Source organism: Caloenas nicobarica, chromosome 1, assembly GCF_036013445.1.
Source record: "Caloenas nicobarica isolate bCalNic1 chromosome 1, bCalNic1.hap1, whole genome shotgun sequence".
NCBI lineage: Eukaryota > Metazoa > Chordata > Aves > Columbiformes > Columbidae > Caloenas > Caloenas nicobarica.
The window spans coordinates 113,256,813-113,281,846 of NC_088245.1; the positions used below are offsets into that span (position 1 = coordinate 113,256,813).

General features: G+C 42.2%; 1 protein-coding gene across 15 annotated transcripts in view; it reads right to left on the reverse strand.

Annotated features, from left to right (window-relative positions):
- Nucleotides 1-322: 322 nt before the first annotated feature.
- Nucleotides 323-25,034, reverse strand: part of DMD (dystrophin) — a 1,281,342-nt gene continuing 1,256,630 nt past the window's right edge. For 10 of the 15 annotated variants that reach the window (XM_065627016.1, XM_065627025.1, XM_065626998.1 and 7 more), the window contains 4 exons: nucleotides 22,331-22,574; nucleotides 21,851-21,974; nucleotides 17,757-17,849; nucleotides 323-2,723 (listed from right to left, as the gene is read on the reverse strand). In XM_065627016.1, coding sequence (XP_065483088.1) covers nucleotides 2,626-2,723; nucleotides 17,757-17,849; nucleotides 21,851-21,974; nucleotides 22,331-22,574 — 559 coding nt within the window. In that variant the 3' untranslated portion in view covers nucleotides 323-2,625. Of the gene's footprint in view, nucleotides 2,724-9,014; nucleotides 9,047-17,756; nucleotides 17,850-21,850; nucleotides 21,975-22,330; nucleotides 22,575-25,034 lie in introns of all 15 variants that reach the window. The other 5 variants (XM_065627007.1, XM_065626968.1, XM_065627073.1 and 2 more) reach the window with 2 other exon arrangements.

Below are 25,034 nucleotides of genomic sequence, written 5' to 3' on the forward strand. Positions count from 1 at the left end.
TGGGAGGTTCACAGCCTCAACGGGGAAGAAAAACCCAAAGCAGAGAGAGACGCTTTTCCTCTTCCAGCCAAATCCCGAGTGCTGCTGCTGGCACCCCGCCTGGCACCGCGGCGGCCAAGGCACCGAGACATCGCCGTGAAGGGGGTTTGGCAAGTGGCAATAGGGGGTGTTGGGGATGCAGCTACGGTGAGGGTTGCCGGGGAGGAGATGCGCTGGGTGACTGCTGAACCTCAGTAAAAAATACTGCACCTTTTATAACATAATTGCGTGCTTTATTGATATACACAGTAAAGCAGTATATAATACAATAGTAAGGCATATATTTGGTGAAATTTGATATGTTGTGAAAAATGCAGTAAACCAGAAGTTTATAAAAATAATTAGTAAATGTTACAGTGTCGGTGTTAAAACACAATATATTATGATATCCAAGTAATAAACCAGTACTGAGTAACAATGAAATAACATGCCATATGGTATTTATGTATTCAATTACACTGATAATGTTTTACAGTTTAATATTTTGTCATTATAAGGAATATGAAATAATCCCAAATTATGCTTAAAAAAGCAGCGATAAAGCTCTCAACTTTTTAAATATTTTTGACAGACTCACTCCAAAACTAAGAACTAGAAAGTAAAACAAACACAACAAAACCCTGATGAAAACAACCGTGCAACCCATTTTCCTCCTTTCATAATTTTCTGAAGAGAAGGTTTAACTTATGAGGGGAAAAAAAGAAGAAACCCAACTCTTTCTCAGATCTCAATATAAACCTTCTGATAAAAAAGACAATGAGAAATACTGAGGGTTCCTATTATAATAAAGTGTTAAAAAAAGCTCTTTATTAGGAAAGCAGAGGTTTGGAGGGATTGTACTTATTCTTTGTGAATGATTATCGTTGTCGGTATTATTTAAATGATGAGACCTGGTCACACAATGGACACGTGGTGATGATGTACGTAATTGTTAGGAACACCACAAAACCAAAGTGAGGTAGAAATAGCATGACTAGCTATGTTCAATGTTAACTAGCATTCAAAATAAAATCTTTCCCAAGTTTAATTACACTTCATACAAGAAGAGGTAACAGATTTTTTACTCTTGCAATATAAAGTCAGATGGTGTGTTTCTACATATCCTAAGGTAAAATTAAAAGCTGGTTAAGAAAATGAAGTGGTAAAGCTTTTGCTGACAGCACCTCATACCCAAACCCACCTCTCACGAGCTGCAGTCAAGCTGGCTAATCTGCTTCACTATCAGCTCCTCTCTTTTTCTCATGTTATTGTTAATTCTGCAGGATTACTTTAGAGAGAAACGGGGAAGGAGAAAAGACCAGGGTCTTTGTTTTGGTGATCCATGTCTCATGGAGCAGTGTGGCTACCTTCACCTGATTGCCATACGCGCGCAAGAACAGCAGTAACTCTTCTACAGCCTTTCCCAAAGATTGCTCGCAGTGTCACAGCTCCCTGGGACCGGCTGCTGAGACAACCATCGTGGAAAGCCCTGGTTGCATTTTCCAGATGATCGAGGAGCTTCATGCTCATCAACAGTGCTGGGAGCTGGACAAGCGAAGACGCTCTGTGAGTGACCTACTTGTGCTTCGGGTCAGAAGCTCATCCCACAGGGGGTCAGGAGGGAACTTCTCCCGTTCTTCTCAGCTCCTCTGCAGCAGAGGTGACACACACGGTGGCACCCGACCCTGCTGAAGCCCTGGCTGATGCCTGTGGCCAGCGGGGTACCGGCACTCAAGTCCTAAGGTTTAAGCCCGTAAGGCAATTTCTATGTCCCTTTACTAAAAGCATTCAGGAATCTAGTCAGCAGAGGAAATGCTGGCATGTAGGATGGTCATTAAATTCTTTCTTTTCCTTCTTTGTTCTGGGGTTTTTCTTTTTGTTTTTTCATTAATTTTTTTGCAGGCTCTGTCATGTAATGTGCTCTTTCATTTAATTATTGCAAACTAGCTGTGTGATTTATGTAATTCTTAATTTTATTGGAAAGAGGTGAAATAACTACCTTTGTTGGAAGTTCGAGGACATTTTTTTTTTTAAGCCAGCCCTAGAGTCAGACAAAACTAATGAGAAATATAAGTTGGCCGTTTTGGTGTCACTGCAGGAAATACTTTTTTCTTTTTTCTTTTTGATAGGTAAGGAAAAGAACACAGAACATGAATCTCTGATGCAGTTACAGAGCTGAAATGGTACTAAACAAGTGCACTGCCTCAGTATTTTTTTTTGTGTTTTTTTTTTTTTTAAGGGGGTTTCTATAAACAATTATTTTTATAAAGCACACTTTAGTTTACAATCTTTCATTATAACTGTTATAAATTTTTTTTAAACAACCCAAAATGCGTTCCATATAAAGAAATGGCAAGTTATTTAGCTATCAAGATTTTACATGTAGTTTTCTTATAATTTTTGTACAATTGCATAGACGTGTAAAACCTGCCATTGTTAACAAAACAGTAACAGACTTAGGAAACTACTGAAATCTACAGTATAGTACCACTACCCTTCACAAAAATATAGATTTGTTTTCTTGTAAACTCTTACAGTCTAATCCTCTTTGTAGTATGAATATTATAAAAACCATGCGGGACGCCTGAAGTTGTAAAACACATCTTGCTATTCTAACACCTTGTCGTCGGTCATCACTGTCACTAGGGTTTCCATCGCTCTTCCCAAGTCATCTGCCATGTGGAAAAGGCTTCCTACATTGTGGCCTGAAAAAGAAAGTCAGAGAAGAGGAAATTAAATGAAGAAGACATGGCAGCAGGTTGGTAGGAACATTTTACAGAAAAGTCCGAGCACAGATCCATCACGCTCCATGTCCCGCTCGGAAAGTACTCTTTCTGAAAGCCTGCTGGATGAATCCGATATGTCATTGTTAGCAAAAGTTGCCACTTTTGCAGCACATTTATCAGCGATAGTGGCTTGAATTGCTGCGGTAAACTCTGCCGACAATAAGCCAGCACGTTTGTGTTCCAAGCCCTCCCCACGCCCTGTAGCAATGAAGCTTCACCATTACGAATGTCCACCAAAAGCAACAATTAAATCCATTGACATCACAGAAAAGTTTCCAACTGGTGCTGCAAGTGTTTGACCAATGTTCTATCAAGGAGAAAAACAGAAACAAACAGATGAGCAGTAATTAACTAAATCATTAAACCCAAGAGGTCCCAGCAGGATACCTGCACGGATTGCTAAAATGATGGCCAAACTAAATGGCTGCAGTTTATTCAGTGATTTTTAAAATATCCTTTGCTTTTCAGACAGCAGTCCAGGAGAAACAAAGATGCCAAAGTTATCGAGCAACATTTGTGCATTTCTCCTCACCCATAACCATTGTAAAGTCCTAAGATGGCATAACTACGACATATGGCCCTCCTACACATAAGAGACAAATGCAGAGAACAATTCTGGAGATGAAACCTATAACTTTGTCTCACAATCATTTTACCACCACTGCAAATGGAAAGGAAAGGTAGCAACACTGATCAGCAGTAAGAATTGGCTTCAATACAATTAGAGACTAAAGAGACTTGAAGGCAGGGAGAATAAATTGCCAGAAGTTGCCATGTTAGGCACTTGGCACACCCTGCCTGGTCTCCAGCTGCTTTTGAGAAGAGTTTGGGTCTCCTGGAAGTCCTGTGTCATATGTGGAGTCCTCTACAACTATCTCAAACATCCTCTGGCATCTCAAACAACAAAGACATCAGGCTTTAAACAAGTGAATCCCATCTGGAGTCTCCCTCCTGAAAAAACATGACTGAAGAGGGAATATGACAGATGTCTAGGCACCCTACAGGATGAGCATCCCAACCAAGGGCTGAGTGTTCAAGATTTCTCACAAGGACAAGAAGGAATGAGCAGACGGAAGGTCTTAAAATAAGCAGAAGGAAATTATACTCCACACAGTGCATAATTGTATTACTGAACTCATCGCCGCAGGCTGATGTTGAGGCCGAACACATAAATGAGTTTAAAAAGGAGTTAGAAAATAATCACTGAAGAAAGATTTATTTAGATGCAAAGAAGTGCATGTGACCTCCAGCTCAAGAAGTCCCCAAGCTGCAGAGTGCCAGCAACTGAAAGTATGTTACAGTGGAAGCATCACTCAATAAAACTTCCTGTTGCTCTGGCCTGAGGGGTTTGATTTACTCCCTGAGAGTACTTGCAATAGAGCATCTGTCTGGAAAGACACAGGAGATGTGATGCCACCTGCCCACAACTCTGCTTCCCAAGAACACTTTGCGTCAGACTGGACGCTGAGTCCTCACCGTGGTCCTTGAGCAAGGAGCACCCCAATGAAGAAAGGACGTGACCAGGGCATCCAGGGTGCACCTTTCGTGCAGCCCCTGCCTGTAACGTGCCGGGGCCTGACTGCTGCCAGTGCCCCCCGCACGGTGGGTGTCCCTCCTGACACAACTGGCCGCTCTAGCAACCGGCACGAACCTTCCCTGAGGGGCAAATCAAACTCACCAATGCGAGCTGGAAGAAGAGACCATCGTCTTCCAAATGTTCAAATACTACGGTAGTCGTGTCCTGTTGACACTTGTACAGCGCATGGGAGCTTGGAGTGACGTTAGTTAATATTCATCAGCATTTATGGAATGGAAAAAAATGACCTGAGAAATATCCAGAGAAGTTTGTTTCTTCTGGAGAACTATTACCCCCTTTTACATTCAAATACTATTTTTTTAAAATTTATTTTTTAAATGTAGCACTCATTACACAAAACTATGCTGTATCTAAATGATAACTACTCAACAAGCTGCCTGTTCAATAGTGAGCTGTGTTGTGCGTGGCACAGTTTGCCAGATATAGATAAAAATAAATTCTTGGTTCTAATCTGGTGACATTTCACTAATTGCACTAATGCACAGAGAAACAGATGCATCAAACAGCATTTTCATCCATAAATCATTAATGTATAGCCATCCTATTCATCCTGAGCAAAAACTTGTAATTTGCTTATTAGCACATCCAGTAAGAGTGTATGAAAAATTCCTGCCCAGCTTTGGCCAAAACATAGTTTACTTTAAAGCAAATGTATGCTACCACATTTATTTTAGATGTAAGGGATAATCTCTCTTGCTGGCACCATGCAGGCTGAGATCAGTCCAGCAAATTTCATCATGGAAAGTGAAAATTTGACAAAGTCATATGAAGGCAAGAACATACTTTAGATGGGAGGTGCTTATGTAAAGAGAAAGGTGACTGCCACTGTTTTGCTGTACTCACCTGAAACTCTGACCCGGCTCAGGTACCTTTGCAGCATGTGCTATCAAAGCTTTATCAGAATAACCCTGGTATAACCGGAGTGACCTGCAGCATCCCCACAAACATCCTGACCCTGCAAACTACTCTCAAGAAATCTCTAGGCTTTAAATACTCTTCCTTACCTGCAGCAACCTACAAACACCAGACAGGGCAGTGGTGGGAGTTGGAACTGGGTGGCCAGCCCCGAGAGGAACTTCTGCCTGTGGGATCATGGTGTCTCCTTCAGATTTGCTGCCATCTGTTTTTTCTAACTCAAGGGCTCTTCAAGGACTCCACCACCACTGGTTCCCAGCTCGGGAAGAGCGATCGCCCTTCCATGGAATTACAGCAACACAAGCTGCTAAACCGCATCTTCAGAAAAAATCAGTATTTGTTGATACTGTTTTATTCTGTCAGATGCAGAGTTGTAAACCTAACAAAGCTAAGCTGGTTTTATAGAAAGGGGCTGGGTCTAGAAAGAATGACTTCAACCAAAAATATAGAAAAAAAATCTTTCGGAAGTGTGCCACAGTAGGTACGAACTGCTAAATTGTTCAGGCAACCAAAACACAGGCCAAGAAGACGTTATGCATCCAGGGATCCCTAGGTATTCTTTTAATGCATACAAATTGCAGGAATGTCTGCTAGTCTTTTTTTCTTTTTCCCTGTTAACTGCTGCCATATTTTTGAAATAACCATGCTTCTAATCCGATCTCCCTCCACAAAAGCTGCACAGAGACATTCTGGGGTGATTAAGCAGATACGACTCCCTCTCCCCCACACCATCCACGCCACATTCTCCAGCACAGCTCTTAATTTCCCCCGCAGAAAAACTGAGAAATTGTGTGTCCCCTCCTGAGCCATCTGAGCTTACAGCTCCGGGCATGACCGTAAACCACTGCAGATTGCAGCTTATGTTAATAGCTGGACTGTAAAATGCAACAGCTTGGGGACGTCGGTGTCCGGGACTGCCAGGGGACGGGGGGACGGGCCAGAACAGCGGGCAGCACCGCTGGGCTCCAGCCGCTCCACAGGCGAACCCTCAGCCGGGCGTCACCGCCCAGCTGGTTTTTTTTTGCACTGCCAGCTATTTTTTTGCCTCTCTTGCAGCTGGGAGTAACAGCCAGGTCGATCACTACTGCAAATAGTTGAGAATGACATATGCGATAATTCCCTGGTACTGCACGCGCAATGAATGCACCCTCTTTGATAATGTCTGCTACCTAAATAAGAGCTCAAATTCACTGTTTCTATATAACTGTGCTTCTTCTACTGAGTACTTGCTTACTTGCCCTCTCCAAGACCGAAACGTAGGACGCTGACGTTTTTAATTAAGAAGCGAGAAAAATACTTATACTCCAAAAAGCACTTATAAAAATATTAATCATAGCTTTCCACTCATTATTATTCATATTTTTCAAAGTAATGCCACCAAAGAAGACATTCATCCCATTCCATTCTTTTTTTTTTTTTTTTTAAACATTAAAGCTGAAAGTTTTCTGCATGCTTGAGGCACTGAAAGGTTGAACGATGCTACTGTTTAAGAAGAAAGCTAGCACACACTTTGAAATGCAGCAGTAAAAGCTCAAAAAGGACATGGGCAGTATTAACTCAAACTTACAAAATAGAGGGAATATTAGTGCAGGTACATTTGCTTTGAAAGCAGAAGACACCTATTTCTGCAGACACTAACTGCATCACTTCTGGTCACATACAGAATGATGCGGTTCCTATCTGCTGAATTTGCTTTAGAGGCTCTACCGGAATTAAGGCCCTTGGGTGAGGGCGCAGTAACTGAATATCAATCTTACACTATCGCTTGTCAGAGAAATAAATGTGAAGCATTCAGACTCAAAAGAGTGGATAGAAAGTAAATTAAGAAACCCCAACACAATGCAGTGGCTTTTTCGGCAGCACAGATTTCTAACCCTTCCCTGCCAAAAGAAAAGTCCTTCCTGTTGGTGGCCTGAATTTTGATACCCTTATTCATACCGAGTAATGCCACGAAATCCATGGGATTACACACAGAGCCAATACCTAATGTGAGTAATGGGATCAAAACCTGTTCGGGTGGATTTAAAACCGCATGATCTGCCTTTGCCCAAACGGATTCACACATAAAGCAGAAGCTATTCTGTACCTTAGCTCATACACTTCATAAGCAGGCAAAGAATTGCATTACGAAGCCCCTCCACCTCTGGAACCATCATTGAACACAAATACATCTGGAGAGCGGTAAGCGGTTCACTGAAGAAGTCAACTTTGCCAGCGTTAAGCCGCTGGAAGCTGATCAGGTAGGACATGCTCATTTTTCTCAATTTTTATTTTTCTTAATTGTATCAAATATGCCCTCAGCAGCAGAAGCTTTTTCTGAATAATATGCATAAATATGAATGAGGATAGTGGAAATCAACAACCTTTTTGCTGAATTGGAGAACAATTAGGCTGTATGAGCCGAGAACATGCAGAGCTGAATATGAAATAATTTCCATAACATTTCTGGGCTGGTGCAGTCTGTTGATGACACCACAAGCACCTGATTTGATCCCGATGTGAGGAGCTGCCATTTGAGGACAGACTTAACTGCACCGAGGATCTTACTCCTCCAAATAGCTGGACCTGTGCCAGCTCCTATAGCCAATGCAGAGAACCGCTGTATTACAAGGCACCACATGAGAACAAATCCTGACTTTCCCAGGGTAGCCTGTCAGTGACTGGGGGTTCACAACAACTCTGCTAAAAACCCCAGCGCCGCCTTTTTCCATCAGCCCCCCTCTCCACATCAGCAGAAGTCTGCAAAACGGGTTATCCTTCCATTTCTGCCTCGTCCACAACGAACATCTTCTGTGCAGGAAAGGTCATTTCACAGCTACTTGCAACTGCACTCAGGCAGCCTCTGAATATTTTATCTTTAATAATAATTTTCACTAGGAATTCATCTTTCAAACGTTGTATCCGGTTGGCGAGTGAAGAGCAGCTTCACAGAAGAAAAATCAAGGCTCTCTGGAAATAACTTTCAAAGGTGCTATGACAACACAGTGCAAAACGTTTTCCTCCATTAACAAGCAGTGACGTACAAATTTGAAAATCTATTTTGCATCAAACCAACCACATCCAAAATGCACAGTGAAAACCATCGCCCATTTGAATTGCTGAATACAACACTGCGGAGCTGGTGAATGTTAGTAGCTTTCTTCATTCTGCAATAGTATATCAGGAAATTAAAACACCTGAATCTCTTATACCTCTCAACTCTCACTGTTCTAAAGAAAAAAATGTATTTAATAACTGGAGATGAGGGTTGGTATATTGGCACATACATGTAAATAAAACTGTGAGGCTGTAAGCAGAACAGCAAGAGGCATGGGTCTCCCTGTTGTGCTTACATACAAGAGTAACAGAACTAAGTCAATGACTGCAGCATATTGGCCAACTACATTTGTCATACAGTGGCTTAATTTCATTGTATTCTTTTCTCCTCCCCATTCCTGAATTTCCAGCCTTTGGGAGGATGTAAGAAAAGGCAGATCCCTGAGCTGACGTCGTCACCACTGAAAGTTGAGAGGTACAGCTACTGTTAGAGCACACATGGAGAATGCACTCAGCAAAACAAAACCCAAAGCAGAATAAAAACACCCCCCCAGCCCTTCACCAAACCCAAGCAAACCCGTGGTGCCATCACACGCATGCTGGGCATGAAAAGCAAGCTGTGACACACAGAAGCCATGGCAGTGAGCCTGCGTCTCACTAACCTCTCTCACTGGCTTTCCAGGGGCATTTCTTCCTTTAGGAACAGAGAGAGGAAGTGGAAGAAATATCAGAAAAGAAAGCAATAAAACCACACATGAATACATGTTTTATACTGTAAGGGACACTTCAATTGCCATTTGGGAATATAATATAACCGCATTTCTGCTTTAAACAAAGACTGAAAGTGCACTGAAATCCACTGATGATTCTGAGCCGATTTGTTCAAGAACAGCTTGGTTTTAACCTAGCAAACACACTCGAGAAAACTACTAAAACCAACTTACAGGGCCTTTCAGTTGAAGATAAAGACGACAGAGAAGATCTGAATTCACATTTGAGCATCCAAATTTCCTTAATTTGAGTTCTACTAATCAGTATCAATGGTAAAATCATGTTTCCCCAATGTCAAATTAATTCATCCAGACACTTTACATTACGGCCTATACACATATATACAGGTATACATTCATATATACACATATGTGTACACCCACACACTATATTTTACACCTAGGGCTGTACACTGGAATATAACATGCTCACACTCAAGATAAATATATTCGGAAAGATGTTTCCAACAAGCTGATCTGCAAGCATGCTGAAACTGAGGGGGCAGAAGGAGAAAGGGAGAAAAAAGAATCAAGTAAAAGGGGAAAACAGGCAAAGTGTCTCATCACTTTCAAGTTGTGCTGCCAAACAGAGGAGTCATTAATGGCTTTAGCTGAAAAGATGTTCCTGACAAGCCTTCATGGAAGCCATACTGTGATCATACTGATTCTTCTTCAACACTTATCATAGCATATTTGTTTTTAAAAGAAGAAAGCCAAGTGTCAATCAACAGCAGAAACACCCCTCCGCCCCACTTCCCATCACGCAGCGCATGACACGAGGATGCTTGCTGCTGCCAGAAGCAGTGTCCCACTGTGCCTGCTCCAGCACCGCCACCGCCAGACCCGCAGTCGTGGGTGAGAAAGTCCCTGCAGTAGATGCTGTTCAAGAAAGAGGATGATCTTTGCCCCAGGGCTGTTGTAAATGATGTAATTGTAAACATCTGTGCTGGTTTGACTGAAAATGGGTTAATTTTCCTCATGCAGTTAGAAACCGTTCTTTTCCATAGCTAGCACGCTCATTATTTAGACTTTGTTTGAGAACAAGAGATAACACCCCAGCACAGAGTTAATGTTTTTAATTGCTCTGGTCTGAGAGCCAAGGACATTCTGAGGCATCGAGGAAGCGGGGCATGGATGGGGCAGAGCTCGACTGACATCCAGACTGATCAATAAGAGTATTCCATCCCATAAGCATCATGCGTCATATTTAAGAAAAGTTGGGACCTTCTGGGTTGCTCTCTCTCTCTCTCTTGCTCTTTTCGGGGGTTCTCGCTCTCGCTTGCTCTGGGGTGCAGTCGGGGGAGTTTCAGTTGGGACGTTTGGTTCGGCCCTTTGCCATTTTGCAGAGGCCTCTGGGCTTTTCTGCCTTTTTCCTCTCTTTTCTCTCTCTGGGATTGGCTGTGGGACCAGGCGCTGTTGTCCTGGGACCAGCTGCTCAGTGTGCTCGTGAGGAATTGCCTTGAGTATCTTTTATTTCTATTTTATATATATATATATTTACTAGTAGCGTATTACTATTTTGTTATTTTATTAAACTGCGTTTCTCTCAGTCCAAGTTTCTCCCTTCCCTTTCGATTCTCTCCCCTGTCGGGGGGCGGTGCGGGAGGGAGCAGGTGAGCGGCTATGCTGGTTGCATCGCAAGCTCGGGTTAAACCGCGACAACAGTGCGTGGGACAATGAGGAGAGGGACAGACATATACAGGAGAACACACCGGTCAGCGTCACAGCAACCTAGTTGCTGATCAGGCTTTTCAAGGTATGACAGCCTGCAGGAGAAGGGCAGGAAGACACTAAGGAGCTCTGCGGGTATTCTACCAGGAGCAGAACAAGGGTCAGCAACAGAGCAGAGCTGAGCAGAGGTGGTAACGGAGAGGAGGGGCGGGCGGGAGGAGTGAAGGGCGTCCCTGAGCACCCCGGGTCAGAGCCACCGCTCAGCGACACGCTCCGGGCAGCGGCGACGGCCGGGGCAGCCTCGGAAGGGCCTGGATGGCACAGGTCATGATTTCCTGGACACAGGACATTTTATTCCCTTCCTTCCCCTCTCCCTCTCCCCAGTAGCATACTTGCTATTAGAAATGATAACAATAGGCTTGAAGTCATGCTCTGTACGTGGGTTTTTATTTTGCTCCTAAGGGGAGCCTGAATTCAGGTTATGTCTCTGCCACACACGCTGGTGGTGCACAGAGGTACCTGAGCGAGCTTGATGGCCAGGAGTGTCACTTCAGTTCTAAGGACTTCACCTTGCAGGCCAGACTAATGCTCTAGGACTTACATGAGTGCCTACACACCCTGTGACCTCTTCTGGTGCTTTCGTCAGGAGCCATGAAGTCCCTAAAAAATGCTCCCAGGAGGGAAGATAAGAACCTCTCACCGACATAAATCGTGTAACAGAAAATCCTTGAAAATGAAGATATAAAATCCATTGCATGCTTTGGTCTTCTTCTGAGGAAGAGCCCCAAGGTTTAGGTGAGTAGGTGGTCTACCTTAGGCCTCCAGAAACTGCAGCAGGGTATAGGTGGTTGTGCCAGAGTCCTGGGGCATCAACGAGATCCCGCAGAAGACAGTTTAGCTTGGGTCAAGAGGAGAGAAGGAACTGCCTACATGCAAAATAATGGATCCTTTTGGAGGTCTTAAGAAATGCCTACCTGTCTGCACAAGCACCTACAATTGCAGCTACATGGTGTTTAATTTAAATACCTACATGAGACAGACTGGATTCTGCTTGAAAATGAATGTATTTAAAGGCAACTGGTACAGCTCTGCACCAAACCAAACAGCTGGTGAGGGAAGTCTCTGGTGAGTAATCAGCCCTAGAATCTGTTGAACACAAAAAAAGAGTAGCACTATAACAGTAACAGCTAATTTCTTTTGCAGGAAGATTAAAAAGGCTTTAGTGAATTTTACTTTATTTTCTTCTTTGCATAAGAATGAATGCGTATCTCTTAAGTTTTAAGGCAAGGAATATGGCTTGGCATAAATTGCAGAGGAAGAAGAATGTCTGTATTGCTGCAGTTCTGAAAATCTGTATTCTATGAGGCATCAAAATACTGGTACACAATCCACGGGTGCCTAATGATCCACTATTCCTGCTCTAGTGAAGATTTCCTGCCCTTACCAAATAGAAAAGTATTTATTTTTCTTTTTTTTTTGAAAGCTACATGACATTGTATCACAGGCAAAGGTACAAAGAGAGTGATCAAATCAAACCTGAAAGCAGAAGCACTAATAAAAACTTAATGCGTCTATGCAGATTCAGATCAAAGCAGAGAGCAGAAAGCATCTACTGCACTGTCCCTCTCGCCAAACTCAGGAGCAGAATGGGCTGCACAGGGGACAATCTGTATCTGCAAACAGCTTTTTTTCCTTAAAAAAAAGTTCCTTGAAGTTTTGTTAAATTCATTAACCTATTTTCATTTTACATCAGGCTGAGCATTACAAATCACGAAAGATCTAGCCCTCCCCATCGCTGTCCCAGCAGAAATCTGCAGGGAAGCTCAGCCACTTCGGTACCGTTGTGCCACAGGGGAGTGATGCGGGATGTCGGTCATCTGGGCCCACTGATGTGGGCTGTAGGACCACAGCACAGACAGGGGGACACACTCCCGAAGAGGCCAGGGTAGCTCAGCGGGAAGAGCATTTCCAGAATACCCTACAGTACAATGACTCCAGGGTACTCTTCCACTGATTCAGTAAAGCCTGGAAATAAAAGTCTGAGTCGTAAGATGTTTTGCTGTCAGAATGAGAGAAACTATATTACTTGCAGTGCTGAAAGTTGCTATTTCCGCTTAAGACATTAGTTCCTCTCATAACAGAGCCTGGCTGATGGAAGAGTGAGAGAAGAGAATGTGTCTGGTGTGTTTTCATGTGACTGAGATAAAGGTAAAACAAAACATGTAAAAGATGGTGCTATTCTTAATGCCATTTATTTATTGCTGTGGGGTCTTGTAGTTACACTGCACAAGACAACATCTGCATTAAGCAATACTATGTTAAACGATAATGGTGAGTACTGATTCCTCTCCAAGCGTGATGTGATGTCATGGCCTCTTAGCTCTTTTAAGACATCTTGGTCTCATTTCTGATTACTTCCTGGCTCTCACTTTCTCATTATCCACCAGCAAGGGCCCTGCATTGAAAGCCTGGAAAGCTACCTCACCAGCTTCATGTAGCTCACGAACTTCTGCCCCTGAATTCCTCTCTGAGCTTTATCCATAGAAAGCATTTGCCGCAAAACCGTAACCACAAAACACAGCCCTGTCCACCATGAGATCGATCCACCTGAAGCGGTGCAACATGTTTGTCCTCAGTGCTGCAGGAGCGATTCATTTGGCTTTAAAAATACTGGCCTGCCAATCTTACTTTCTAACCGTGAACCAATTCCCTGGAGATTTAGTGGCTTGGCCACAAATACAGCGTGAAAATGTTTTTCTCTGTAGCCCATTATCAAACAGGGTCAAATAAACCACTGAGGTGGTATTTAATGGTAGATTTCCACTAAATGGCAGACCTCTGGCTTTGACATCTGTTTTGAGTTAGCACAGCAGCTGTTTGAAGCAGCTGCAGCAGTTGTGAATTTGCTGGGAGCAGCAAAGTAAAAAAGGAATGGATGGGAAACCTTGTAGATTAAAAGGAAAGAAAAAATTCCATAAGGACAGCAATCATCAGGTATTCAGCAGAATTTCCCTCACCAGAAATGAAACAGCTTTCGGCACCAACAGTCAGCTGTGTAAGGAGCGTGGACATCCTCTGTTTCTTAAGAAATGCCAAGAACTGCCAAAAGGTTACATTGAAAAAAACAAAAAACCCTATAACAGGTATTAATGTATAGGCACACAAGATATTGCATCAGAGATCTCTTTATGAAGGTCTATGTCACAATTTGTTTAAATTAAAAATTATGCCACAAAGCCCTGATGTCCTTTTAGAAACAATTATATGCAGCACAATCTTGGGAAATATCAAAATAAATCTATCTCCAGGTGAGTGAGAATTAATTACTACTACATTTTACTTCTTTGTTTCAGAAGTCCAAAATAAGACCTATTACCTGCTTTAGAAAACCATTTCTTAACCTGATCAAATCTGACTCTTCAGATGCTTTTAATGATTTTTAGACTAAATATTTTTTTAATTTGTATCCTGTGATGTTCGCCTATATATCTGTGCACTCAAGCACAGACATTATCTCCTTTTCTGTATTCATTGCTTATTCAGCTTTGAACTTTTCCCATGAATTAAAGTCTTGAGAGTCCAGTTTGTTCTTGTCATATTATTCTGCACTCCTCCAATTTGTCATTATCCCAATGGCAATAGGATACCAGAATTATATCCCTGACTCAAAAGGAGTATCGCTCCCTATGCCGTGACTTGGTGGGGCTAAACATTTAGCTTGAAATTTTTCAGGCCACAAAGGAAACCTGCATTTAACGTCCTGCCAGTAACTCCCCAGGCCTTTTAATACTTCCCTAGATTTCCTCAATTGTTTTCATGTTTAAATATCGGATTATTTGTATGGGGTTTTTTCCCTTCTCGGATTTCATTTTGTTACTCTCACTTTCAACCTAGGTAGGTTTTGATGAGTGCCCTCTGTCCTCTGCAGCTCTTCTGGAACTGAGCAGTCTATGAATATCTTTGCAGACTTCTATAGCACTAGTATAGAAATAAACACAGCTACTTCTCCTGCTAATCAGTCTTGGGCATTTAATCCATTTTACATTACTTTCCCCACATCTGAATACCTACACTACACCCTCTTGTCAGGCTGCTTTGCCAAACTGCTTTCACCCTTTTGCAACTACACTTTGATCCGAAATACAGATTTCCACGTCTCAATGGAAAAATGGCCCCTGATCGACTGGTTTCTTGAGAGCAATCAGCCCTGCTTCCTTTTCTCCTTCCTGCAGTCCTGTAAATCCCTGACACACGTGGAATGTGACTGACCACGGTGTCCATCATCTCACATTGAAGGTCTATGTGAGCCTGCGGCAAATTAGCTGGGGGTTTAGGTTTTGTTTATACGGTATCAGTTGAATATCATTTAATCATTAAAATGGGAGTAGAAGAAAACTCCAGTTACTGAAGTTTACATGAGACGTCAGCAAAACTGACAATGCCAGTAGCCTTCTTCATCAACCAGAGAATGGAAATCCATTTGCACTGGTTGTAGGACAAACTATTTCTCACCGAGGGCCTGATTGTTCCTGTTTCTCAACCAAAAGCAATCACACAAACCTGACATTCGTGCAAATGCATCAAAAGATACATGAAGAACAGAGAAACCTAATCGAGGTCCTAATCTCTTTAGCCAAAACCTGGCATAATTCTCCAAAGACTGAATGACATTTTCTCCCAGCTGGACACATCTTTTTGTGTAGCCAAAGACAAGAGGAAGAGGCAGATTCTGGCTCAGCACAACAAGCGCTTTGGCCGGGCCCAGAAGAAAAGTCCTGTGGGAAGCCTGACCCTGCCCAACAGCCTCTGCCTGTGCCTGATGCTGCACCAGAACCTCCTCTCATGGCTTGGCTGAGAAGGACAGAGGGAGGTGTCACGGCCCCAAGCCTGACAGTGTTCAAGCAGAGACTGGACAATGTCCTCAGACACATGGTGTGACCTGGGGGGTTGTCCTGTGCAAGGACAGGAGTTGGACTCGATGATCCTTGTGGGTCCCTTCCAACTCAGGACATTCTATGACATGTCAAATGAAGACTCTGCCTCCCATTCACTCGCAGCCCTCCATGCATCTAGAGAATATTTTTATCCTTCATGGCTGTTAGTCAGGCAAGAAAGTTGGAACAAGCTGCAATCTCTTTTAGAGAATAGAATAGAATAGAATAGGATAGGATAGGATAGGATAGAATAGAGTAGAATAGAATAGAATCGAATAATAGAATAGAATCACTAGAATGCAAATGTGAAGTTATAGCTTAACTTACTGAATTAAAATATGAGCTGGTGTTACCAATTTCAAATCTTTTTTTCTCCCTTTTTTTAAACTAAATTGTATATTCTGTCAGTCTGATTCATGAAGCTTTGTATTTTTCACTAATAAAATAAAGGTAAAAACCTTTTCTACTCTCAGTCAGTAGGGAGTGGTATCTAACACACTGATCTCTATCTATTTATACCAAGGAAATGAACCACTATATTTCAAATATCTCATTAGCTGTTGTTTTGTAAATTGCTCCTATTTTACTTAAAACTAAGCTTGTTTTTAAACAGAAACTGTTTGTCAGTGTCATCAGCTATGATTACAAATTAGATGCCGCATTTGGTGAATATTTTAGCACATGGGCATCTACATCTAGGTACATATCATCACGCAAGATCTCCTAAATACAACATATTTATGCAAATAATGGTCACTGATAAGAAGGCACTGTCTTTTGCAACCTTTTGTACACAGCAACTTTAAAAATAAGCCCATTTTAATCTACATAGCAATACTTCAAAGATATTCCTTCTGTTGTTTCTGATAATTAATATCTAGACAAAATGAGGGCTGGACATACAACTTTTTTCATATAATGTTCAGGTGCAGATCAATGTAGTTAACAATATATTGTATTAGATTTTATTCAAAAATATTTTTCTAAACAATTCCCTCTTTTGGTCTATAGCATGAGATCTTACGCAGTTTATACTGTCTTCTCCTTTTCCACTGCTCACAGATGACACCTGGTGAGAGCTGAGCTTGCTTTGAAATCAAAGGATGGAGAACACTTGGCTTCACTGGAAGCCTAGTGTGATGGTTAAGGCATTTATCTGCTTAAGAAGAACCCCTGGGTGAAGTGTGAAACCTGTGCAAGAGGCCCTGTGGTAAGTCTATGCCCCTACTGAAACCCACTTAACAGGCTGTCAACAGACACCAGGACTTTCTTCTACCAAGAGGTTCATGTCTCAGCCTTCTTTCACAGCACCAGGTAATATCCCAAACTCCCCATCCCCTGCTAGGAGTCTAAGCCATTTTTCTTGGCAGCAGAGTATTGTCTCTGGGCTCAGAAAAGACCTTCCATAAATAAAAAAAGGCTAAACAAATAAATCCCAGTAATACAAATGCTTATCTTTAGCAAACAACAGGAATGAGCAAAACAGAACCCCTGACAGAAATGCTATGGCTGGGTGCATGAGTTCAGCCTACGCTGCACAAACAAGCAGCCTGCTTGGTTTTCCTTCGTTATTCTGGACTCGAGTGCTACAAGGTCAAGAACTTTGACTCAGATCTGTAATATTATTTCAAACCAGATTCTTCTTGGAGAAAGGTTAAGGGCAGAAGAAAAATGTGCTAAGACATATTAAAACCAAATCAGCAAGGGGACCAACTGAAAAGGAGAGAAGCTGTGAGAAAAGGAGCACAGGAAAAGGGAAGAGAAGAACATGTTTGGGGAAAAAAAAGAGTCTCAGATATTGTTTCAGCCACGTATCCAGCAACAGCTACCTGTGGAGGTAGCTTAAGGTAAAGGAGAAGCAGGCTGCTTCTCAGCTCTAAATAAGACAGGTTTCTCTACACCTATTGTTAAAATGAAAACAAAGAGCAGCAAAACACCCGAAACTGAAACACAACCCCCTGAAAACATCAAGGAGCAGAAAGCACTTTCATCTTCTTCCCTCTCATCTGCCGCGGGCGGCGGCGCTCACCTCTGGAGCTGGGGAAGGAGTTGTTCAGCTGCTCCATCACTTCCTCCAAACCTGTGCTTGTGTCCTGGGGCGGGCTGAGCAGCTCCTCCTCGCCTGGAAAGCAAACCCACACCACTGCGTGAGAGCCACCACAAAACCATTCGCTAACAGCTTGCTATTGCGTACATCCTTCATGAAGCTAAGGCTCTTCACTTAAATGCATTTTCTGCTTAGCATACAAACAAAATTCTAAAGGTGCATTTTGTTGACTTCTATGTTTCCCTCTTTGTTTTTTTTTAAGGATCTAAGTGACATTAAACAATGCATTTTAAACAATTAACACTGACTTTAATTTTAAAAAGGATTTAAGAAATAATCTACTCTGGTAAAAGAAGTGGGGTAAAATGTCTGCTACGAACATCCAGTTCCATAAATGACACTCAGTGTTTCAGGTCCTCTTATTCTATTAATGGCAAAAGAAATTGCTGTTGTGAGTGCTGCTATTGAGCAGCTGGATTCATGTTAGCTCTGCTTTGCCTGGCTGCCTAAATCCAGAGAAACCCAGATTCTCATCTGCATCAGTATTAATATTTCTGACAGTTTAATTGCATCAGATTGGCGCTCAAAGAACATTCAATTGTACTGTTAAAGGGTTCAGCAGCAGTTTAATAAAGCAAAATACATTTCTCGCACTGAATAATTTCCATAACCTGATTATAGGGCAGCAGCTTAATGGGAAATTCAATACGTTTTATTTTTACTGGGTTTTTTTTGGTCATGGTTTCAGATAACTAAAATCTATATGTTGATTTCACTGCAGACCCTAGCCTACAAAACAAATAGAGCATGTGAAAAAAGAATACACCTAAAGGATTTATTTTGAGCGAGATTCTCCTTTTTAACTAGATTTCTTTTATCCCTATTAAAACGCAAAAGCAATTTTACCTGCCAAAATTACCATGATCAGTACATCCTTATTTTGAAAGTGACTTAATGACCCTTTATGCTAACATGCCTTGCCCTACTCAACTTGAGTAATAAACTGCCTGAATTTCTGTTAGCATTTACGTTCTTTAAACATTGAGGTGCTCCATGCTAGTGGAAAGCCTGCTAAACGAGATGCTAAATGAACACTTCGGGATTGCATATATTCCCTATTAGTAGGTTTAGTGTTGGCCTCACCTTAGGGCCAGGAGCTTCACAGAGGTATTACTGACCAAGAGTAATTTTTCCCATTGCAGTACAAGAAGTGGGGTAAAGTTCCTGCAAGAAGCACCTCATTCATATAACTTATGCTCTTTATGTCAGCTTCTTTTATTCCATTAATTGGCTAAAAATAGCTTATTCAGCTTTTGACTGGTACCGGGTTCGCACAAATCAACTCACGCCATGAGTCACTTGGCACCAAGTGCTGCGCTGACAGATGTGCCTTAGCAGAACTACTTACGCTGCTGGATGTCAAGTTGAAAACTCAGAGAAAGGTCTTGCCACTTCTGCCCAGGCTGAGAACCTTATCAGCACACCTGCAGAAACCCACCTGGCCCCAAAGACCAAAAGAGGGAGGCAGTGGTTCTGCTGTTCTGGCCAAGAAGAGCTGAGGACAGGTACTGATACCAAATATTCTGGTAAGCGCTGATATGAACTGAACTCTGTTGACCCTCAATACTGCTGTATCTTTATTTAAAATGCGTTATTTTTATTCTTTCTCATTTGGATGATTTTTCTGAGCATTGCCTTGTAAACAACAAAATAAGACATCAGCCAAGCAACCAGATAACAGTAAAGATACCTTCAGACCTCAGTTATCTCTCTTTACCCAAACTGGTCTTCCCCATTTCTGTTTCCACAAAAGGCCTGGGAAGCTCGGTGAGTCTCTAACATTCTGGTGGTACCCAAATGAATTAAAGCTCAGCAACAGCCTCTTGGCTCACACGCCTCAGAAAAGCTCCTCTGCTGCCACATTACTGGAGGAGAAAGGCCAAGGATCAGGGCCTTCCCATTTAGGGCTCCATGAGAGGAAAAGCAGAACCCTTCCACTTGCCCAGGTGTATTTCAGGTTATCAAAGGATAAGCTTTCCTATTTGTAAATTAGAATCTAAGTGAGTTGCTGCTTTTACCAAGTGGCTGGACAATGCTGCTGGTGGGAAATCTTTTGCAATAATCTCTCCTTGAGAAAGCAGAGAGATAACTGCAGTGGGTCTACATTCAAAGTAAAAAAACCCTAAAGCCTCCTTTCAAAAAGTAAAATACATAAAAGCCACCACTACATTACCTCATTGCCTGAGAGACCTAGGGCTCCTCATTATTTTCTTGCAAATTATGACTCCCTCATTACTGGGCACATGCTCGCGGTGCGGGAGCGTTATTTACAACACCGCTCTGGTTCCCTTCACAATTCAAGAATATTTTAAGTCACGCTTCAGAAACTCTCAGACTAGCAAGCAAAGCTTTCTGGTGTGAAAGACGACTCGACAAACTGAATTTGTTAGCTCAGTTAGTAATTCTTTTTATAAGCTCTGCTCCATGCTGCCAACAGCATCGCTTTGCTGAGTCTCAACACGATCATACTGATAACGATTCAACATCTCACTGTCCTGCCACATATTGGCTCAATTCAACAAACAAAAAACCCCAACTCATGTCTAAATATTTGCTTTAAACAAGTTTTAGCAGTCTATGTGATTATATGCAAGTTAATTAATTATTCCAGTCTCACAAGTTAAATGGGAATAATTTTATATCGAGTCAAATGAAAGAAGTACATTATTATATTTTGTCCTACTAAAAGATAAAATACAAGACTTTTAATAAAATGGCTGGGAACCACTGTCTTCCTATCTTTTCTTGTGTATTTAACTAACATATTTTATGTAATGAAATTCGTGACATTTCTTCAGAAAGCTGATGCAAAATACTCCACCTATACATTATGTCTACTCTGTTCCAAAATATTTACTCACTAGTAATACCATTAAAGAAAGATCCAAACGAAATTGCTGTTACCTGTGACGGTACTCTCACCTCCAGGATTCAACTTAAGGATTCCCAAAGGTACAATTTATTTCACAATTTTTTGTTGTAGGGTGTATAGAACTCATCTCATTTTATACCAGCACAGGTGGACGTTATTGCCTACACTCGGGAAGGAAGAAAAGCCCCTGAAACAAGCTGCATCTCCCACCATGGTGGCACTTCAGACACAGCAGAACGTTCCCTCCTGTTCAATTTCTCTCTATCGTCGACTCTGTCACTAGTTCTACTGAAGAGAAAAGCTCTCACTTAAGCTTTTCACTCTCCCTCACTGCCTCTAACATCCACTAAATAAATTTATTTGTATGAAGCTGAATATTATCACCAGACTGCAAATATTATCTTGTTCAAGTAATTTAAGTACATTTGCTTAAAGATTCTGCAATGGTTGATTGCTTTTTTACTAGCAGAAAATCCTTACTAAATGGTAATAAATACCTATTAATTAGATAACAGATAGAAAATTAGGAAAATGCTACAGAGCAGTTACTAAAAGCATCAAAATAATAATTCCAGCCTCTAACTACAGAATATTATTACTTAACCCTGCTCCACAACTCACATCATGTTCATTATCACATCTGATGCAATATTTAGAAAAGAAACTAGATGAGCAGTGCCTGTGAGTGACAGCTCAATCCTACTGATTGAGCCATGACATATTAAAAATATGATCACATCAGTTAACGTTGGGATGATTAATCATATATTTAATCTCTTAGCCACAATTAATGCTACGTACACTTAAATGAGCCATATAATGCTTAATTACTGAAGGTCAGTTTGAATAAAATAGTTAGCTTTTTAGTAATATTTGTTTTTAGGAGCCAAGTCCTGCCTGAGCTTTGTGTTTAATGTAAAAATATCCACACTACTGTGTTTATCATGATGAAAAACAAAAGCCTGAACTATAATGAAGATGTAAAATGTAAACAGCCAGATGACATCAAAGACCACTGGAAATGTCTATTTCATTCTCATTTGAACTAAACAGGAGAGCAGAGTATTTTCTGTCTTTAAGGATATTTTGCTGGAAAATGGGACTATCACTGTTTTTTCTGAAAATCTGAACTTTGTTATCTTACCCATGGTTTCTGAAGTCTGGCTGCCAACCACACGAAGAAGCATTGGCTGACTGCTGTCTGACCTCTGCAAAGAGGTAGAAGGAGATGATAGTGTTGTACCATTCACCTTGGCATCTGCCTGCGGCTAAAAATCGAAGAAAAAAAAGAAGAGGTTGTTATTAACAGCTCAGTACAGTTGCACAAATCTTCAGATCTCTATATTTCTTATTTACACCATGAATACACACAATTTTGTCTGTTTTTATGTAAACACTTCCATGCAAACAACAGATCTGAATTCTGAATAAAGCAAGGAAGAATACTAAATAAGAATACCAAAACATGATTACACCTTCTCACTTGCAGCCTGTAGAATAACATTTTTCTCTGACTAGTCTCTACAGATATGATTTCTTGGTATGTTGTTATTATTGATATCACTTCACACCCTGTTTGGAAAATGACTCTGGAGAGATCTAGAAGAAAGGCCTGAGGGCTCACCTGCTCCAGCAGCTGCCTCAGCCTGTGCAGCTGTGACTCCAGCTGTTTGTTGTGATCCTCCAGGATCTGCATCCTGGCCTCCAGGCGGCCCTTGTGCTGACGAAGCAGTTTGGCTTCTGCAATGAGCTCAGCATCCCGGGGGCTTTGTGGGGAAACCGGCATCATCTCCGGTGGGGATGGCAGCGGAGAGAGCCCTTTGTGGTCATGCTGTTGCTTCAAACGGTCATACTCTGCTTGCAAGTTTCTGTTGAGAAGCAACAAGAAGGTAAAAGCTTTATGGAATCATAGAATCATAAGAATGGGTTGGAAGGGCCCTTCAAGGGTCATCTAGTCCAACCCCCTGCCATGGGCAGGGACATCTTCAACCAGATCAGGTTGCTCAGAGCCCCGTCCAGCCTGGCCTGGAATGTCTCCAGGGATGGGGCATCTACCACCTCTCTGGGCAACCTGTGCCAGTGTTTCACCACCCACATTGTAAAAAATTTCTTCCTCATGCCTGGCCTGAATCTCCTCTCCTTTAGTTTAATACCGTTACCCCTTGTTCTATCGCAACAGGCCCTGCTAAAAAAGTCCGTCCCCATCTTTCTTATAGGCCTCTTTAAGTACTGAAGCCTTCTCTTCTCCAGGCTGAACAACCCCAACTCTCTCAGCCTGTCCTCACAGCAGAGCTGTTCCAGCTCTCTGATCATTCTTGTGGCCTCCTCTGGCCCCTCTCCAACAGGTCCACGTCTGTCCTGTACTGGGGCTCCAGAGCTGGATGCAGCCAAACAGGCTGGTGCAGGCTACCCTCTGCTCAGGGCAGCGAGAAGGCACCTCCTCTCGTGGGGTGGGATGGGATGGGATGGGGTGGGGTGGGATGGGATGTGTCTCCCTACCAGGGCAAAGGTTCACTTGTACCACCTGCCTTTTGTTCTGCTGAACTCATGTACCTGTTGGCTGACAGCTCGCAGATTCACATGCAGCTGATATTACAGGGACCTGTGATACCCAAAGGCTCTCTGCATCACCAGAATTCACAGCTAATTCCCTTCCAGGGCACAGGACGCAGCGGCCGGCTGGGCTCCAGACACCCTCCCAACACCCGGGTACGCTCTGTCCCAGGCTCAGCCCTCGGCTTCCTGCCTTTCATCCTTCCCAGCACAAGTGGGACTGCCTGTTCACTTCCATGCATGAATACACTCGAGGACTAATTAGTGCTAGAAGAGGACTTGGAGTGATCAAAGCACTTTGCAAACGCTAACCAAAGTGGACACCACCTGGCTGGCCTGTTTTATAAAGCTAAGAAACAAAGGCGACCCAAAAAGTCAGAGCAAAACACAGAACTCAGCAGTTCATTTGCAACTCTGCTGTCATCAGGCGGGTCACATTTCCAGCCTAGCTCTAAAATTACTAACCTAAGATGAGGAAAAGACAAATTAGTGAGCTAATCTGTTAAACTGCACTGCACTAACTTTTGAGGCTATAATTTCCATCTTCATTGGGACTGCCCTGCCTGGAGTGCTGCAGTCTACTGTAACTTTATGGCACTGCTACACTTGTTCTTTTATTCTGTAAAACCCCAGTTTTACGCCAGTAAACTACTCCATAGGTTAATATGATCTATATGGCCCACATGAAAAAAAAATTTAGCAAGCAGGAAGAGCACAGAAGGGAAAAAACTGAAAGCTTGTTAGGGATAACACAGCCCAACAATGCAAAAATAGGAGCTTGTAACAGAAACTTTGCAGGCAAGGGAGCCCTAATAAACTGCACTGGGATTTTGTTGCTGTGATGTTCCTTCACAGCTTCCCAAAGGGGTGAAAAATAGCTCAACACTCTGGTAACTGCTTACTCATCACAAGCAGTGACCCAGATTTTATTTTTTCCAACTTGCTCTTATTTGAGGTTGTGAGAACAGGCACTTTTTGCCAGTTCTGCCCGCAAACCACAATATGCACTGACAGTTTGCTCCAGAGGCTTAAATAGCACTTCAGAAACCTCCCAATGAACTTTATTAAGCTCTGAAACACTTCTAAATGTACGTTATTGTGACCAGAACAAAACTTAAAGCAGTATGCATCATTTCATGTGAATAAGAAAGCAATGCCAAGGACAAAGACCGGCTACTGACTGCCCTTTAAACATATTTGTGCCCCTCAGCAGCTGCATGATGGATGTGTCCCAACCTGGGACTACGGCATCTCCCCCCGCCCCTGAACATGATCCCTAAGGGATGTCTGACCTACATGGTCCCTCTTCTGCAAAAGTTTTAAAAGGTTAAAAAAAGGGGTTGATCACTCTTAACTTCAGGTTCGTCCAAAATTCAAGATTTCCCTCTCTAAAACCCACACAAAGAGGTGAGACTATGGAGAGCTTTTTTTTCAAAGAAAGTTTTTTGTTTCAAGTCCATGAAAATTATCTGGAAGAAAGAAAGAAAGAAGGGCTGTACTGGATGTTGTCTTCCACATGACTTAATGTCTTCTGATACTTCTAGCTGAATGAATTGGTGAGTAATTAATAAAAACTACAGAAGGGAATAGGAATGAGCACGACAACAGTATCACAAACAGTGTTATTGCAGACTAAAGGTTATACAGGATTGATCATTAAGCTTGTTTTTCACAAAGTCTGTAGATTGTGGCTGTCGCTACCCTGTGAGGAATTTCCCAGATGTATGATACAGGCAACACTCTACAAACAGCAGACTCAAAAGTTTGAAGTGCTG